At 45.4% G+C, this 19,885-nt stretch overlaps 2 protein-coding genes across 2 annotated transcripts in view; both read left to right on the forward strand.

Annotated features, from left to right (window-relative positions):
• Positions 1 to 19,885, forward strand: part of LOC128719131 (RYamide receptor) — a 71,872-nt gene that overhangs the window by 41,970 nt on the left and 10,017 nt on the right. The window lies entirely within an intron of this gene.
• Positions 4,807 to 6,420, forward strand: LOC128719142 (keratin, type II cytoskeletal 3). Its single transcript, XM_053812768.1, has 2 exons — positions 4,807 to 5,032; positions 5,768 to 6,420. Exons 1-2 carry the CDS (start codon positions 4,807 to 4,809, stop codon positions 6,418 to 6,420), a joined length of 879 nt encoding a protein of 292 aa, XP_053668743.1.

Consider the following 19,885-nt stretch of genomic DNA (forward strand, 5'->3'; position numbering starts at 1 on the left):
GGCGCATTATCCACCGGCGCTGCTCGTACGACTTCCTGGAAGACGAGCTCGATAACCGCTTTCGCCCAACCATATGAAGACATATTCTTTTTTTTTTCTCCACCCGAAAAGCGTTCCCCAGCACCGGGCACGCTCATGAATGTGCGCTTTGCGCCGGGATCGTCTAGCATTCGGGCGGCGAAAGGTTATCTAACGGGTCGATGGATGGAGAGCTTCTTCGCGTGCTTATTTCAGCCGCTGGTCGGGGCGTACGGTCGGTGGCGTGGTGGCGCGGACATGACGTTTCGTGCAATGCATTCGATTTGCACAATGTTCCGCATGCGTGCCGGCTTAGTCAGTAGGCGTCAATTTGCACCATCTTGTCGCGGCGGTTACTCTCCGCCACGTAAACACCACTCCGGCCAGCCGTTTTCCGGTTCGGCGTTTGACACTCGCCCGATAAACGATGAGGTATGACTTTCCGTTTGCACATCCCTCCATCCCGCTGCCGCTCCGAAACGCACACAGAGATAATCGGCATCGCGAGATCCGGACGCTGCAGCGTATGGACATCCAATTGAGCAACAGGTTTGGTGATGCGTTGCAATGGCTTGCAACGTATAATACAGATTAACTCTCTAGAAGCAGCAAATTAGCACATTTTGAGAGTGTGAGGAGGGGTGGTGGGAGGGGGGTGGTGGAGGGATGGGAGATGAAGAGTGTAAAAAAAAAACTGCAGCCCGGTTTCATAATTCAGGTCTCCCCAAAAGAAAGGAAACCACCAACAGGAAGACCCACCCGGGGCAGACTGCGTGATGTACAAATTGGCGAGTGCCGCTCGACCGGATCCGGTCAAGATGGCTGATCCAGTGTTAAAGGGGGGGTAGAAGATTTACCGGCGGTGCGGTACAGATTGGTAAATCACCGATTTCTTTCTCAATAATGCCCGCCCATGCGGTCCGGGTGCGGATGCGACATTGTCAACCCGTCTACTTCGCCAGCGTGCCAAACATCTCACACGCCCAAACCGCACAATCGGCACACGGCCAAAGTGAAAGTGCCCGAAACGTGGACGGCGGCCGGTGGGTGGGGGGGGAGGGCTTGCTGTGGCACGCTGAAATTGGTGCAGAAAAGGAAAGGAAGTAAAGTACCGCACGCAAATGTGCAGGCGAGAAATTTTAAATAAAAGCCCGAGCCCGAGCTTCCTTCGCGTCCTTCCCGTCCGGTGCGTTCAATTAGCGTAGGATATGTGGCCGAATATCTTCGGTTATTATAGCAAAACCGTACGTGACATGACTTCATCCGCGAGAGTTTGATGTGATTATGGACCGTAAGACTTGCCTTTAAACGATTGTACGTTGCGATAATGTGGTCCTGCCTCTGCGTCCGATCTTGTAGTCTGAGGTTTCCCAGCCAGACTGAGGTCATCCGGAGTATCCGTTACACATCTCGCTGTTTGTGTATTTTGTTTTTGTTTTTTTGGTTTTGTTTCATTCCTTATTCCGGTTACCGTTTCTTCCCGAGCAAATTAACCGATCGTGTTATTCCATTTTCACTTTCTGTTTCCCTTTGTTTTTTGTTTTGCTTTCGGTTGCCATTCATGCCATTCCGCTTAATTCCGTTCTACTTTCAACTCGTTTCGGACATTTCGGGTTTTCGGGTCTCTTCCCTTTTATTTTTGGGTTTTCACTCCCTCCGCGCAGAACAGCTGCCATTCGCGCCGGCGGAAATCAGAATGCCGGACCGGTGCTGCCGGCATCATTTGTTTTCGCTCCGTTCGCTTCGTTGCGCACCTTCGCCGGGGTGGCACGCTGACGCTCCGGGCTGGCGCTGATCCACCTGCGCCACCGTGTCTACCGAGCGTGCGCGTGCCACGTAACCATGGGCCTCATGCGCGGCATGAGAATATGAGGCGAGAAGATACACATCTTAGCACGCGCATCGCAAACATTAACCCTCCCCACCGGGCCGGGGCGCCAGTGAGGAGATGTCTCGTTTGTTAGACAAGCAGTTAGGAAGCCGTTAGCGACCGGCTACCGCCACCCAAACCGTAACGGTCTGTGCGCATTAATTAGCTAAACAGACAGTAAACTATACGTCATAAATATAAATATTTAGAATGCATTACCGTGCAAAGCGTTAGCGTACAGGAGGCTGGCTTACATTGTTGCTGGCTGGCACGGGACGCATTCAGTGAATTATTGAAGCGTTGGATAGACGACATCATAAAACGTGGATCCTTCACTGCTGAGACCCTCTACTGCTTATGCAATATTTTGAGCATAAATATTAAAAGGGTTTAAAATGCAGTTTAAAACAAATTAATACTCTAGCAAGAAATGAAGATTAAGATTTGTGATTTTTTGTTAAAACTGTTTGTATAACTGATGCAACACTTTCATTTGTTACTGTTTATTCACTTGTTTTATATGGTAGTTCATTTGTAGTTCATTCGCTATAATTAACTTAAATTCATTTAGATTTGTTCTGTTTACACCACCTACTTAGAGCGTTACTATTTTTTATAGTAAAACAATTTTTTTTATATACTATTTTATACTAAGCTTTACTATAAATTATATATTTGCCTGGCTTATGAAAATTATAAAACAAAATTTGTAAATTACTGATTCGGATAATAATAATTACTTCAATACTACATGAAATTAATATTAAAGCAAAAATACTTATTATTACATTTCAAATATGTCGACATGGAAAATAAATAACAATTAAATTAATTAATAATTAAATAAAACACTGAAGTTTGTCGTTTTTAAACCCCAATTATTTCAAGGGTAACAGTGAACTACAGCTCGAGTAATTGTTGAAAATAACTTAAACGGAAAACCTTTTTCTATTTTCCACGTAACTGCGTTACGACATAAGACGTAAGCAACACAGAGAAGAAGAAAAGTGTCATAATATGCAGATCGTCAAGAAGTAACGTATTTTCAGCAATTTTTCTTTTTCCAAACGAAAAATAAAACCCTTCAACGCGTAAACTGTCGCTTGAAGGCGAGTGTTGTTTGGTGAGGTGAAAAATAGGCCAGATGAAATAATCGTAAACAATAAAACAAAAACTACCCCCTCCCCCCCCCAAAAAAAAAAAAGACGATGCACTCGCTGAAGAACTCATCTTCATGTGGTCGAAAAAAAAGCACACAGCCTTGCAGTCACCTGAAGTGGAGGCTTCTATTTTTATCGCCCGTACACCGCGAACACCGCACGTCAGCGCGAAGACATGGCTTTATTTATTAAACTGCTTCACCTTGGGCCGCCGCCTGTCAGGTGCCACCTGCGTCCCGGCCATCGGTTTCGTATCGGACGAGAAGCCTGGGCGCCAGCACACTTCACTTCGGTTGGATAAGAGTAAGCGAGAGCGAAAGAAAGAGACGGGAGTTAGCAAGTGAGTGAGATGCAAGGTGTACATGCTTCCCATTCGCTTTCATTTGGGGCTTTCCGCTCGCTCTCGCTGTGCAGATCTTTATCTTTCTCTCGTGGTGTATCAACAAGCACCAAGATCGTTAATTCCCACCGTTGAGATGAGCTTTGGTGCCGTGACCAGGATCATCGTGGTGTCTCCCTTTTCGGTGGCCCTCTTCGATGGGATCACTCACCCAGCCGGATTGGTGTGGATCCCTTGCGTGCCGTGTAGATAAATCCCATCTTCATAGATTGTTGGGTGTTTTTTTTTACGTTGTTATTGGTACGAGCCCACCCTCCACTCCACTCACTTTCATTCGCTCTTTCCCGCTCGCAGCCGGCACGCTCCTTGTCGTGCACACACCTGCTCCAGAGGGCGCACGTTCACTTTCGTTCGTTCTCGGCCGGCCCGAATGCGCCACCGGATCACAATACACCCTGCGATCATCTTGCCGTTTTGGGGTGGAGTTTGAGAGGACCGCGTGTGTGTGTGTCCCTCTCTTGCATCGCATCCCTCTCCTACTAACCCGCAGCTGTAGGCTGTGCAGCATCCGAACCGAAAGTTCATTTCGCGAACACGATCGTGTACCGTTGGCCGTTGAGATTTTGTTTCCTTCCTCCTCCTCTCCTCCCCCCTCCCCCGTCCACTCTCCTTCTGAAGCTTCCCCTCCCCTTGGCTTGTCACTCAACCCCGGGTGGGGATGCCGGCTCCCACACCTCGGGGCGGTCACGGGAGAAGTTCACTGTTCATTTCACCACCGGCCTCATCATCTTTCCCTCCACACTGGGCGTTTTTGTTGTTGTTATTGTTGCTTTCGGGTGGTACCGTGTGGAAAGGATCGGGTTGTGGAAGCGAAACGGCGTAAGAGCGCATCCACATCAACCCGGCGCACCGGTCATAAAATGAAGTGAAAGAAAAAATCATCGCACCGGGACACCAAACCCGGGACGCTCTGCGATTGTTGTTGCCGGGCCTGTTCGCTTCTCTCGCCACTGTGCCACTGTGGCGATGGTGATGGTTGTTGCCGTTGTTGTTGCTGTTTCTTTTCTTGTCTTGTTGCTGATGAACGTTGCCTACCACCGGTCTCGGGGCGTGCGTCTGTATGGTACCGTGCATTAAAAAGGGTATAAATTGCATGTACCGCAGCAAACGGATCATCAGTGAAGCATTTGCATCGATCAAACTAAGAAGCACCGTCAGCAGCAGCAAAACCGTCGGTGGTGCAGCTTTTGTTGTGACGCTTGGCCGTACGCAGCTTAGTAATAGTAGACGCCGCAACTACACCCAACCGCAAACGCCGCAAACAGGATTCGCATCCTAGCGAAAACCGTAACGAGCAAACGAACGATCGTAAAGCGTCGTAGAGACAACGCACAACTAGAATTCTAGCAGCGACAAAAATGAAGACGTTTGTGCTGTTGAGCTGTTGTTTGGTACTGGCTTCCGCTCGACCGGAAGCAGGATACTCATACAATCGTCCATCAACTGGCGGCTCGCACGGTGGTGGTGGTGGCGGTTACTCGTCCGGTGGCGGTTCCTTCACATCCGGCGGCGGTGGCGGATACAGCGGTGGCTTCTCATCCGGTGCCGGCGCTAGCTTCGGTGGCAGTGCTGGTGGATTCGGAGGTGTGTGTTTCAGTGCAATTCTCCTAAATGTTTCCCTTGTGCGGTGCACAGAACGCTAGAACGGTGGCTAGAACACAGTGCTTGAGTGATGGGACCAGTGCGACCGGAGTGCCCGAGAGCTCGTGTGGTGCGTGTGCGTGTATGAACAGTGTGTTGATTCTGAGTGCCCTCCGCAACGTAAAAAAAGGCTTGTAGGACTGTAACACGTTTCGGAAAAATAGAGTGCAAATATCCTTACCGCTGTGGGCAGCTATTTTGTGGGTGTTAACATCATCACACCGTCATACGCACGTCACGTACTCCACCGATGCCTTGCTCGCATGGCCCAACCAGTCAACACTCTCCCATCAATCAAACATCCCTGCATCAAAACCATCGCTTCTACGAATTTTGGAAATTTTTCTGTGCATAAATCGTGCGAAAAAAACGAAAGACTTCCGAGGTGGACATTAAGCGACGAACCCGGAAAATAGTCAAGAAATTGCATTTTGGTGAACTGTTTGGTAGTTTTAAACGTTCTTAGGAACGCAATGATAAATTAGCCATTTTTAAGATGTAGTTAAGGCGGTTGAGTTATACTAGACGCACATCCTTACTAAGAATCAAGCGCTTAAAGGATGCGTTTTATTGCACGACTTTGTGTAACCCTTGTCTCCCCTGTATCACTTTGTTGCATATTTTATTCAACTCCCTTTTGTTTTCCCTTCGTTCATATTGAAACCCCATCTTAACCAGGATCGTCGTTCAGTTCGAGTGGTGCCGGTGGATTCGGCGGTGGTGTGAGCAGCTTCGGTGGTGGCAGCAGCTTCGGCGGTGGTTCCTTCGGCGGTGGCTCCCAGCAGGCCATCATCCAGAAGCACATCTACGTGCACGTGCCGCCACCAGAGCCGGAGGAGGTGCGCGTCCAGCGCCCGATCCAGCTGGCTGCGCCGCAGAAGCATTATAAGATCATCTTCATCAAGGCACCGTCCGCACCGTCGTACCAGGCACCGCAGATCCCGATCCAGCCCCAGAACGAGGAGAAGACGCTCGTGTACGTGTTGGTGAAGAAACCGGACGAGCAGCAGGACATCGTCATCCCGACGCCGGCCCCGACCCAACCCAGCAAGCCGGAGGTGTACTTCATCAAGTACAAGACGCAGAAGGAATCGTCCGGTGGTGTGTCGTCCGGTGGATACGCGAGCGCCGGAGGTTTCGGTGGCGATCTCGGCGGTGGACTCGGCGGTGGACTCGGTGGCGGCGATCTCGGCCACGGTTCGCTGGTGGGCGGTGATCTCGGCGGACACGGTGGACACGGTGGCCATGGAGGCGATCTCGGCGGACACGGTTCGGGCGCATCCGCACCGGCTGCTCAGTATGGCCCACCGGGCAAGTCCGGCCCGTACTAAGTGCGTTGTGCTGCACTCGGCATACAAACGAAACACTCACACATACACACATGCAAAACACACGGGACCACGTAGCTAGTCGTAACCATCACACTGAAAATGCCCTCCCCGTTCGGTATGTCCCGATCTGTGCGAACCGCTTCAAAGGACCTTTCTCTATATCTCGCACCCGCTCAAATGCCGTTTTCCACGTTCGAGTTCGATTCCGGATCCTTGCGCAGCGCCTTTGTATATAGTCTCTAGCCATTTTCCGCACTGTTTAGCGACCGTCCCTCGTTTATCGCTCCATCTTTCTAATGCGCTGTTGGTTCATCTAGCGACTTTCCCGGGCTAGGAATCTTCCAAGGTGAAGAAATCCCGGCGCGAATTGAAACGGAAACGGCCGAACGAGTGCGCGGAGTCAGTGAGAAAACTTTGAGCGGCACAGGGGAGCAACGCCGGAGGGGAGTTCGAAACACGCGTCCCCATGCAACCACCCCCAAAAAAAAAAGCAAAACTAATTCAACCACCACCCGAGTGTGTAAACAAATCTCCGCCGAATTCTTAGCACGTTAAGGACCATTTTTTTGTTTGTTTTGTTTTCATTTCTTATTGTTTGGACATATTTGTCCGCCCCCCCCCCATTTCCCCGCTAGGTTTAAGTGTATTGTTAACTACTCACTACGTTAATTTTTGTACTTCTCGTTTTTCAAAATGCAAATTAAAAAAAAAAAACAACGGTGACAAATTTTGAAAAAACGAACTGCCTTGTTGTTTTCCCTTTTTTTTCCTCCACTCATTCATGTGCTGGCTCCTTTCTACTAGCGGTATTCTGCTGCGTCAGTCGGCATATGACGCCATTTTTCGAAGAAGAAGTGTCCTACGAGAAAGTAAGCAATATCCTGCCCTTTGTTTTCCCTTTCGTTTGCGTTCGCGTTCTCCAGTGACACACCCGGGGTGGTTTTTTTTTGGATGTATTTATTTTGGTTTCGTTGTTCACTAAACCGGCCGGCAAAAGCTGATCCGGTTTATTGCTTTCACATGAACTATGCAATATCTTCGATTTCTTTGTCTGTTGGCCAATCTGTTTTATTATTTTGTTTTTATTTCGCGCCAAGCATCCCAAATAAGGGGTGCAATGGTTTTGGGAGGCTGTTTTTAGGGGGGTACCCTTTCTTTCCTTTCTGTTCCGGTACTTCATTAGCTTAACTTTTACTTTCGTTCTGACGTTGAGCAAAAAAAAAACAAACTCGTCTCTCGTATGTGAAAACGTGCGGCAAGCCAAAAACAACGAGTGAATGGTGGTGCGATCGGCACTTCCGGCACTGCCACACAAACCAATCATTCAAGTGCCTTTTTGGCAGCTTTTTCGGGTGGAACAGAGTGGGAGGGAGAGAAAGAGAAAGAGAGGGAGAGAGGCTGCGTAATAGTCTGCTTTAGCAAACAATGGCTGATGATGTGATGCTGTGTAATGGTGTGCGTTCGCAAACACATGACGATTGCGATTGAATTAGTCCACCAGTTTTGTTGCTTCTTTTTTTTCTCTTTTACTTGGCGTGCTCATTTCCGGTTGGCGGACATCTTTCTTTACCTCCAACCCCATCTTTAACATCCCGCCCCTTCGCTTGGTACAGTTCAATTTCGTGCCATCTTACAAAACCAACTTCCGCAAAACAACGGCGTGAATGGGGTACGAGCTTTGTTTTTTTCCTCCCCATTTTCCGCCCCATTCGTAAAGCTTCTTCGCGCAAGAAACGCGGTAAGGGGAGGGGGTAGTTTTAACCCCCGTTTGGTTAAAGATGGGGTAGGTTTTCCACTGTCTTCATCCAAACTCACTTGCTCGGTGCCAGCGATCAAACAGCGGGGCCGATCTTTCAACTGTTTTCCCTCAAACACCCAACCTCCCCCACCCCCCTTCCGCTACACCCCCGTGGCTATTTTACACCCCCGCATCGGGTTATCGCTGACGCGCAGCTACCTTCCGGTTATTTTTTTCTATTTAAACAACGCGATGTCGTGTGACCTTTCCGCGTGTGGTTTTTTTCCATTCGCTTCTGCTTTTCCCGCCAGACCGGTTTATTTACTCATCCTCAAACACCGCCATCCCCCCCTCACGGGATGGAAAACCAGAGGAAATCAGAGTCAAACACAATGGCAAACATTATTCCTTACTTCCAACCCCCTGCTTCTTCCCTCCACTCCACCCCATCGCACCCCCTCCCCCACACACCCCGTTTGTGATAAGCTGGATACCAACCACCTACGTTGACAAATGCATCTCTACCACTCTCTCTTTCTCTCCCGCTCTCACTCACTGCCTTCCATTTCTTTCACTCGGTATTAATTTTAAATCACCATCCAGAAGCGAACCGCTGGGAAAGCTCGTAAAAAACTTGATTGTGTTTGATCCGTACATCTTCCCGCTTGATCATTCCCCTTCCGGTAATGTCATCATTTGCCTTCCGCGGAGAAAGGGGGTGGTTTTTGGGGTGTTGTAAAGGGAGACCAAAAAAAAAACAAGGCTTACACCAAACCACCAACTTTACTTTCCCTGGACCGTAATCGTGATCGCGAAAGGAAAAAAAACAACTTTAACACGAAAAAGGGAAAGGGGTAATGAAGATCAGAAAAGGTTGGAGGTTAACCTGTGCCACCGCCCCACTTACTCCGGTCGCCGCTTTGCGCCCTTACACACCCTGGGACGGTGCTGTACCGATGCCCGTGTGAGGGTGTACCCGTCACGGTGCACTTTTACTTTGTGCCCACAAAGATCATGATCGCGACGTGTCGTGCCGTGCGAGGGCCGGTGAACGAAGCGCTCCTTTTGGGAGGTTCCTGACAATTCCCAACGTTTGAAAGCAGCTGAAAATGGAAGACAAACCGAATAAAAAAAAAATCCTGCGCAAAATGCAGAAGACAAGGAAGTCGTTTGCCGTTTACCGAACCGGTAAAGGAGTTATGAGGCGCAGACAACGACTGTTCACAATTAAAGTTAACGCAATAAAAAAATATGGTCAACCCGGCAGGGTGGGGAATGGAAATGCGTTGCCTTCTCGGGATACGGGCGCAAAACTGCAACGGGCAAAATGTCAGTGAAATGACAGATGAAATGCAGACAAAAGCAAAACCCGCAAGAAACTTCGTGGGGAACATTTTATTATCCACTCGCGCGGGAAAGGGGATAACAGGGATCATCTTGCAGGGGTTTTCCACCGCTTTTTTGGCATGTTCAGTAGTTCAAAAGTAAATAAACATAAGTTATTTTTTTTTTTTTTTTAAACATAAGTTATCTCAATTTATACACAATGCATTATTAGCTATCAAACTCTCACTTATTAAAAAAAGTCCTACAATATTATCGAAGAACGTTTAAGAAGTTAGCGTTTTTACAGAACTTTTTAATGAGTGCTATAAAAAGGGTTTCCAGCGTGTACCATCATTAAAAGCCCAATAGTGTAAAATATTTTGAAAGACTTGAATATTAATCGAGCTTTAAAAAAAACATTAATTAAAGTACAGTCTTTTCCCTAGATATGCGAATAATGCGTACCAGATAAATTCGCGTAACTCGAATTCCCCTTATAATATCGTTTATATTTAGTATTCAGCGATCGATTTCTTCGTTTCACGTTGCGAAGCACATTAATTATGCCGTCTTTACGTTTATTTCGACAATTGGAGTATACTTTTACCAAAAATGTATGTTTATAATATTTATGTGTAACGTATTTTTAGGAAAATATGAAATTTGACACATAAATAATTCAATTGCAAATACAAAATTTCACGGACTGTCAAAATGTTGAAATTCGCGTATATCGAATTGGCGTAACTTGAGTGCCACGTTACTCGGAAAATGGCTGTGTAGCAAGCGAATTCTGAGAGAAAATCTGTGTTTTGGTTATATTCATCACAAACGCTAATCGACGGAGTAAAGAATACCAAAGATTCCAAGATTTTCAATCTCAAAATTGTGTCAAATTCTGCGTACGCTTTGGATCATGTGGGATGGTATAAAGATTTGAAGCTTTTACAAGATGTACATTTCCCTTCAATTAAGCAAGAAAGTTGCTTAATGTTGGATATTCTAACATTTTATCGAGATTTCTGATCTGTTTTTCATATTTTTTCCTATTAACAATAGGTATGTTTATGTTTATCAAGTATATGTTTATGAAACATAATTGTTGTGTTCATTACTAATTTTTAAGCGAATGTAAAACTGAATGGTAGCAATATTTACATCGTAAAACAGAGCATATAGCCATAAATAAACAGAATGGTAAATTAATTAACTAAAAACTTTACTGTTGATGCAAAGGGAAGACGAAAACCCCTGCAAAGCAGTAAAGATCAAACCGATTTACGATGCTTCTGCTTCTTCTTCCATTTATGGCTACCGATGCAATGACACGGTAAATGGCGCACCGTGAGCAAATCGCACCGTACCCATCCGGACGCCCAGAAAGGTGGACACGGCTACCGTTGTACCGCCGATGGCGGCTGCTCTCGTCCCACTTTCACATGGTTCGCATCCCACTAATCGATCGTGCATTGATCGTTTCGTGCGGATTAAAGCCACACTCGCGAGCGGCGCGCATGCACGCTTGGGACGGAGATGAAACACAAGGAAGCAGCGCAAAAAAAAGATGACTGTTTTAAGGAAAGTTACATAAAAATTTTGCATGCGCTAAAAATTGTGTTGCTTTCGCACAAATAGATCATAGCGGGGTGTGTGATTATTTACCACCGGCTAAAAACGCGAAGCATTTTAAATATTCACCCCAAAACACGGTGAGCATAGAAGTACCTTCGGGGAAGGGTAGGGAAAACAGACACAAAATTAGCCTAAAAGTGCAGCAGGCGGAAGAAAAGGCGCCGTGTTTGTGTTACCCTTTTCTACCGTGCGGGTTTACCATCGCGCACGAGACGCGCCAAACGGTGCACGATGGGAAACAAACACACCGCGCCAGCGGCAGCAGCAACAACATCCAAATTTCCAACCATCCCGACCCGCCCAAGGCAAGAGGTGAAAAATACATAAATAAATAAAACGAAACAATCGCGATTACATGCGCACCGTCGTCGGCACTTTTCGCCACGAGTTACGACCCGGTTACGAGTGGATATGGGAAAAGGTTGAGGGGGAGAAGGGAGGGGGAAGGGGGGGGAAAAGAGCGGGAACGATGTAAAAGTTGCTCGCTTGCAGATCACACCGCATAATGGAAATCATCGCGATGAATCTTTCCCATTTCCTTTCGCCCGCAACATAACCCCCTCCCCCAACCCATCAACGTTTGCCAGCATGTGTGTGTGTGTGTGGTGTGCCTGGAATGGCCGGAAAGTGGAGGGTTTTTCAAGATGAAACCGAACTCGTTCAATCTCATTTCCTCTTTTCGTTCTTCGTGCATTTTGTTTTATGTTGCGTCGGTGGAAAAGTTCACTCTCGTTGATTGCCCTCGGCGCAAGGTTGGCGCCCATTGCGAGTAAAGTGCATCTCCCGGTGCTGCACGTGCAGGAATAAGCTGTTTAAAGTGTTTTGTTCGTTTATGAGTGGTTAGGTTTGTTTCGTTCTAGTCACTCATAGGCACACCGTGGGGAACATATATCATAGCACTGAGTGCCGCTGAATTGCGGCTGTCAACGCATTTTCATCCCATTTCAGTTTGTGCTATAATTCCAGTGAGCTAATTGTTTGTAGTAGATTACTTCATTTAAACTTTAAACAGCTATTCAAGAATTATAAAACGTTGGGTCTCTAGCCTCAATCGCTTAATTACTCTCAATAAAGCATTAGGACGCTACGAGCACTTCAAGAATTCGCTTGAGAATTGGACGAATTTAATGATCTCTTCAATATATCCTCACATGATGCACTATACGGTTTCAAAATTTCAACATATTTCCTGCTATAAAACTATGCATAAAACACTCCACTTCCAAGGATTTGTCTCCCGTATGGCACTGGACAGATCAAACATTGTCTCAGCGCTGTCGGCCGGAAGTTATGAAAACTCGGGAATGTTTCCGGGGATGAAACCCTCAACCGAATCCGCTGGACTCAGCTGGTACCGTTGTTCGAGCCTTCAGAATATGCGACACAAAACAAACAAACGGAGTTGGCAAACTGGGCGAAGTTGGCAGGAGTTGGTGGGCCGTTCTTTACTGCGGCGTTTTATTAAACCTCGGCTCTGCTGTTTGTAGGTTTTTTTTCGGACATGAGCAAAGGAATTTTGTTTCTATGTGTTTGAGTTCAAGTTGCTCAAAGCAAGCGCCATTTCCGAAGCCTTTACGACTTGTATTGGAATTTGAGGAGGTTGCACTGGAATTCTGGAATACACACAACACTTGCAAAGCATACAGTGTGACAGTCGAGAAAGCATTCGCCAGAAGTGATATTAGCTTGCAAAAGTTGCAAAATTTCCAAAAGTTGGACAAATTTTAGAGATACCTTAACATGTTCCAGCTCAACTTGGGAAGAGTTGCAAAATGGCTCCAACTTTAATTTTACCACTAGAACTCCTGACTTTGGAATTCAGAACTTAGATATCGTTTTGATTGTCTGTTTCTCTTTCTTAGAACGTATAAAGCGTAAAATATGGAAGATTTTCATCTCCAGTTGCTTAGGTATTCGAATTTCTTCGGTGTACATCTAGGGTTCGCAGCTATTCAGCTCGAATTCGAGTGTTCTTAATGCTCTTTCATTATTTTCCCTTTACTCTGGTCGTGATATCTTCACTTAAATGAAAATAAACCTTCTCCGTTAGGCAATGGCTTATCGATTTGGGTGCGACAAAACTGCACAGCATTCAATGAACCGGTAAAGGTTACTTGCATGCATTACTGTTCACGTGAACGCCGCGAAAGAACACGACGATAAAGTGGGAAGTGGCAGCACATAAATTAAACATCGTTACAGGAACCCGTCAGAGACCCGACCATAAATTAACGCCGAAAACCAGCACGTGAGCTTTCCCGCTTGAGATAGAGAGAGCGAGAGAGAGACAGAGAAAGGGAGATAAAGAGATAGAGAGAAGGAATACCAAGAAATTCTTTCTCTCAGTGGTTCAAAACTATTCGGTTGACCTTTCCTAATTTGGATAGGGGTGGGTTGGGGGTTGGAACTCCCGAGTGGGAGGATTGGGAAAAACAGGAGCAAACAGACAGGGAAATGGTGTGTCGTGTCGTTACGCAAGTGAATCGGCATGGAGATGAGGTGTGTGTTTTTTATTTAGGGCCGGTAACATAGGATCCAACGATAACGAGATTAATTGTATGTGAAGGGCATACAAAGCGCTGCATATTGCCTGCGGACGCATCCGAGAGAAGCACAAAAAAAACACATCCCCCCGCACACACTCCGGCACGCACACATGGAAGCGAAAGAAAAATCAATCACGTACGTTTGGTTGCCCCATTTCGGCCACGGGAGTCCGGAGACACTCCGAAAAAGGGACATTAAAATGAAGTTGCGATGGGCAACACAAAAAAAGGGGCAAGGAAAAGGAACTGAAAATTGCATTCCGCCACACGGATTGCACGGTTTGCATTTCGTTTCGGTGATAAATTTCATTACCCAGGCTGGGTGGGCTGTTCGCGCTGCGGGTGGAATAACGCCGCCCTAACCTTTAGCGCGTGAATCGTGATAAAAAAGCGTCACTGCCGTGCGCCGAGTGCTCCACATTGGCAGCGAGCGACAGTGCTGCACCAACGTCACTGGCCCTGGGTGCGGTTCTAGGGGGGATGTTTTCGTAAATTAAGATCGTACTATCCATCCAACAATGTGGTCCCACCGGGAGGATCGCTCCATATCGCTCCATTATCCCAGCTCGACACGGCACGTCCCAGCAGTGTGTCAGCACGTCGTACGCGACCAGTGCATACCCCGATGCACAAATAATTGACCTGCACCGTACGAACAAGAAAAACAAAATGGGAGAAATGATCCACCCCGTGTGAGGAGTGGTACCCACCTCACCTTCTTCTGTTAGCTTCCTTTTTTTTCTCGCACCATAAAGAAACATTCGTGCAGCGAGTGTTGCCATCAACATTTTTAACCCGATGACATTTGATCAGCATCCCATCCAGGGCTACCAGGAAAAAAAACATCGCCAAACCAACAGTTACCGAGCGCTATTCGTATGTTGAGCAATGCTTTTCTCTTTAGTTGATGCGTTTAATTGTGCCTTGGCAACGGGCAGTGGACCGGCATGGTACGAGCAAATGGTAAAGCAGAATAATGCTAAGTGCCATTGTATTGAATTATCTCCAACGAAATTAATCCGTAACGCAAAGAGGTCGGCCAGGAATATTGTATGGTCGGTATCTTTTAATTTATTTAGTATACGTCAGCCATTTCCTTTTAGCGTTCAATGTGGGTGACGGTTTGCAAGAGTGAAAAATTGCAATTCAAGGTTGCATTGCAGTGGAAGAAACAGGTCGGACAAGATGGAAGTAAAAGCCCACCAGCTTTAATGCACATTACACTTAGCGTCGGATAACGTTATTGCTATACTCTGCTTACTCTTAAAAGAGACTCTTGCATGTTAAATTCCGTTCTGTTTTGCTAGATTTCGTTAAATCTTTGTGATTTTTCTTTTAATATTCATTGTTAATATTGATTGCATACTTGCAGGCGTACAAATTGTCATGAAATGCACGTAAACCGGTTAACATTTGATTAATTATTTTCTGTTTTTATTAAAAATATTAAAATGATTATTATATTTTATTATAACAATTTAGTATTACAAGCTTTTCGTTTAAACAATTGCTTATTGAGCATACGTACTAAAATATGCTGCAAATAAATTTGACGCCTGTATTTATGTAACCGAGATCACATGCACTTGGGCGTTTGTGTGTAATGGTTAACCCCCGGTTATTTAAAAAAACCTTCTTTATAAAACAGATTGTGTGTTAATAATATTTTTGTATTTTGTGGTTCTATTCATTTATTTATTTATTTATTTATTTATTTATTTACTCCATAATGACGGCATTTGCCGTATTATCAATATAGTGTTGAGTTTTTACATATACTTCAAATTTTGCATGGCATTTCCTCCTTGGGAATTGGCTTATTCCGGGTATACTCGGTTATTATATGGTGTTAAGTGAATATAAAAATAAATATTATATAATATTATAAGCAAGTGATGCAACACTAGACGCATTGATCGCTGAGCAGGAAGAGAGAAACAAGTTATTAATAATCTCTTGAGGACTCTATTTTGGGTTTTGAATTAATTGGACAGAATCAAGTACAATTTAAATGGCCTAATGGCACTCCCCCAAAAGACAAACTTTTAATTAGACTCCCGGAATGCTCGAAGGACCATTTTTCGTTCGATTTAAACGAATAGAGGAGGTCCATTAAATGCCGTTTGGAAATCATTGGTCTGTATGACTATATTCTAAACTTCAATAAGTTTACTTCAATAGGGTAAAGGCTTTATTGATGTTTGGTACGAAGGGAGCACGCTGAAAGCATTGCAATATTGAATAAGTTCTCATTAATACTGCCACATTTCAAGAAAAAAATGTTGATAGGAAAAATTGCATACTTTTGGGTGTTTTCAACCCTTTTCCCTTATCTGTATCAATTCGTACAAATAATTACAAAACAACCATATTTGAACAAAATAGCCACTGCAGTTAAGTTGCCTATTGGCCCTTTACGTTCATAATTTAAACCCGTCAAAGTATTTTTTTTAATCACCTTTTTATAACTTACATTATCCGAGTAAATAGTCCACTTATCTTTCGATTGCTTTTTGTTTCGCTCTTAATCTACGGACATCATTTGGCGTCTGGGACAACTGACTTCGGCTTGTCAGTTCTCTGCGCAGTGCAATAATTCAAATCACCGAGAACTTTTGCACACTTCTCACACATCGTACTCATACCGCTGGGAGCACCCGTCCGAACTCGTCTAGTTTTTGCGTGGACCTCGAACTTCCTGCACTATCGGACCAACTATCCTGCCAGAATCAGTAGCCCGGCAACGGAGTACGATTCCGTACCCTAGTCGGCCTCTAACTGCCGGTCGCTTATGGTCGTCAAACGGACACTCTGCCGCTTCAAAACTGTCAACTCCCGGTGTGGCCCCGACCTGTCACATTTTATTATCGCACAACCGGGCCAACTGGCCGGAAGACTTTGTTTGGAACGTTTGCCGACGGGTCTCCAGTAGCCCCGTCTAAAACATCGCTTTTACCAGTGGGAGAAAAAGGCCAGGGAAAGTTACACCAACTTTTCCACGAGAATTATGGGCCTGGCTGCCGTTCGTCGAGGCTTTCCTTGGAGAACGTGCGCACGGACGCAACTGGTGTGTGTGGTTTGCAGAAACGGGGGTCAGAAGGAAACCGGAAAGTGAATTATGTCTTCTTAAACACATCCAAACACGTTAGCGTACCATTCTTACGGTTGGAGCTAACAAAAAAAAACACACACACACAACGACCGCACACGTGCCGGGGAGAAGGGCACGTCATACTGTACAAATGCATCCAGACAATCAATCCTTTCTACTCTCACGCCAAAGCAAGAAGAAAAACAAATTAATGACTTTGAGCTGATTTGCCTTTTAATTTGATTACACCAAACGAGGGACTGGGATGTATCCGTTACCGTTGCGGAGGGAAACACCAAAGACCGTCAGTCGCTGGTGCCCGTGAACGTGAAAGTTTCTGGCTCACCGTACGCTGGAACACCCCTTCTAACCAACCCGGTGATCGTTAGCGAGCGAGATTCCCATTTCCTGTTCAACTACGCCCCCCCCCCATACCTGCATGTTCTAGTGCAACGTGTCCGTCCGACTGCAGAACAGGGTGGAGTTTTGATGGAATAAATGCAAATGAATTTCGGACCGGGGCGAGATGAAAATAGAACCACATTGCCGTAGGCTGCAGGGAGGGACATGCCGGAACAGAAGGTGAATCGTGACATTTTTCGTGCAATGGTCGTGTCACCAGTGCCATCACCAACTCCCATTTGACCCATTTTCATTTAAACTAACCTCTTTTTTTTTTACTTTCAACCTCCCCCTCGCACACAACAGCAGGAAAGGGAGGCAACATTTGCGAGGGTTTTGTTGCAACACAAAAAAAAAGATATGAATCAAAGCGAAAGAAGAACAAGAGTTTGCATGGTTAAAACAGAAAATTCTACCAAAAAAAAAATGCTTCAAACACACTCAACATGAGAAAACGAGAAAAATTGAAACGCACCCGAAGGTCATACTTCATTTTCAGTTGCCCAGTGTTTTTGCTGATGCACTTTTGCTCGTTCATTTTTTCAAACCTCCCCCAAAACGTACGGTTCACGAAGGGGAAGGTAATGGAGAAGACGGAAAAGAAGGAAGGGAAGGAAATATTAAGAGGAAAATGTAAAATGGGGTAAAAAATGTGCTTCGCTTCATTCGATGTTTCTAGTTCTCGTTGATGCGAATTGTGCATAATTCTGCTGCCATGGCGTAGTTTTGCTATTATTCGATGTTAACCTATTTTTGCCCCCCACATTACGTTCCTTAATTTTCATGGGTGAGCACAAATTTTTCATCATTTTCATCTACTTTGTTCAATATTTCCGCCAAAGCATCATGATAGTGGGCATTTTTTCCTCTTATCTGCACCACCAATACCCAAAATGGAGGTTCGTCGTCTACGAATTTTCTTATCAGCACATATTTAACAGTGAGGTTAAGTTTTGACAGCCATTTTGTTATTTTTTCGAAAGAGATTTTTTTAATCAACATGAAAATTAGTAACCTGATGTTTTATCTTGAATATTGCTTGGTAAAAAAAAGAATCTTAAAAAAACTGCATTTGTGAACATAAAACCCCTAAAGCGATGCAACCCGCATGACAGAATTATCCTATTACGCCCGTATAAACTGTTTTGCTTATCATCCTTAACAACGCTGTCGATTGGGTTATGATGATGAGGAATGGTGTTTCTCCGCAAGCTTCTCCACCGTCCGGAATACGATTTTCATCAGCGCGCCACTCTCGGTCCCTTTCCAGCGCGGCGAAGGACTTGGTATGGGGCTATCATCACCGTACCACGACGATCCACACTGCGGTTGATTTGCAATGCAAATGATAGTCCCCACACCGCCTTACCGGTGCTGGGGCAGAAGAAAGCTTCGCCTGGGAAGCATTATGCTAACCAGAAATTTCACCCATCCTACTGTACGTGCCACGCTGCAGTGCGGGTGTATGACATCGAAATTGGAATACCTTCCACAAGTAAACCCGGTACCTCGCGCCCCGTACCTCCTGGAAGGCTAGACAAACTGATACAATTTAATAAGAGCGCATGGCTAATCAGTACAGGTAGATATTTATGTAACCACTTTTCCGGCTCACTGCCCACCCACCCGGCCACCGCACCGTCCATTTTGTGGGATCCCTCCTTATCGCCCTGCGCCGTACAGAGGGTCAAGTGGTCTTTCGGCTGGTGAAGGATGAATCGAGTGCTTTATTGCTGGGTCTGGCTATTCCGAAGGTATTAAAGCACAGTAAAGTGCAGCATCCCTCTCCACCCCAAAAAAAAAAACTCCAAGCTATTTCAGCCTGAAGGTAATATTTCGAGAAAAGCAAACAACCTGTATCGAATAATCGTACAGCGCGATAGCATGAACGTTACTTTGGTTGCGTCTAGAATTCGCCTTTCGCCTCCGGCGACTGACCGGTATTCCATTTCACTGCTGAGCTAAGAGCCCGGCTGGCATTGAATTTACTTTTTCTCGTTTGTCCATATTTCTTTCCCCTGCATGCGGTCGTTGTGCCGTACGGTGGAAAACCATTCTCGAAGTCGACAAAAAGCAAAGTTTGATTAATCGATTATATTGGTTGGGTCGGAGGAAAAAAAAAAGCCCCCACGAACCCTGGAGGGAATGCGCTTTGTTTGTTGATATTTTGCAATATGGAATACGTTCCGGGCGAGAAACTTTTTTCTTGGTAAAGAGCAATAGATTGTTCATTTAAAAATTTCGCTGAAATTGACAATGCAAACTCCTGCACTCCGAGTTTTCTATTGCCCGCAATTAATTATTGTTTCCAGCCCAGATTTCTCAAGATCTTCTGAAACTGTTTGTGGGTTATTTTCAAGGAATCACAGGTCAAGATCTCTGGAGATTGTAGTACCACAGAAGAATAAAAAGAAGAAGAAGAAGGTGCAGATGGAAGAGAAGAAGAAGAGTAAGAAGAAGAAAGCGGAGCAGAAGGTGGACAAGAAGAAGAAGAGTTTGCCCACTTTTCTTGAGGTTTCGCTGAGGATGCCACGAATTCTGTGCAATTCACACAGTTTTGCAATGCTTTCTGATACTAAGGCTATGTTAGTTGAGGATGTTGTGGTACAGATTTAACTCCAGTTTAATAGAATCTAAATAATAGTCAAATAAAAAATAATAATAAATAATAATCTCTAAATAATAGGAATTTAGAGATGACTTACATTTTCTCACTGAAACTCAAAAAGC

The sequence above is a fragment of the Anopheles marshallii genome, chromosome X (assembly GCF_943734725.1).
Source record: "Anopheles marshallii chromosome X, idAnoMarsDA_429_01, whole genome shotgun sequence".
Classification (NCBI taxonomy): Eukaryota; Metazoa; Arthropoda; class Insecta; order Diptera; family Culicidae; genus Anopheles; species Anopheles marshallii.

Coding starts and splice junctions, on each gene's coding strand:
- LOC128719142 (XM_053812768.1), top strand. CDS start 4,807: ATGAAGACGTTTGTGCTGTTGAGCTGTTGTTTGGTACTGGCTTCCGCT. Junction 5,033..5,767: donor CAGTGCTGGTGGATTCGGAG/GTGTGTGTTTCA, acceptor CATCTTAACCAG/GATCGTCGTTCAGTTCGAGT.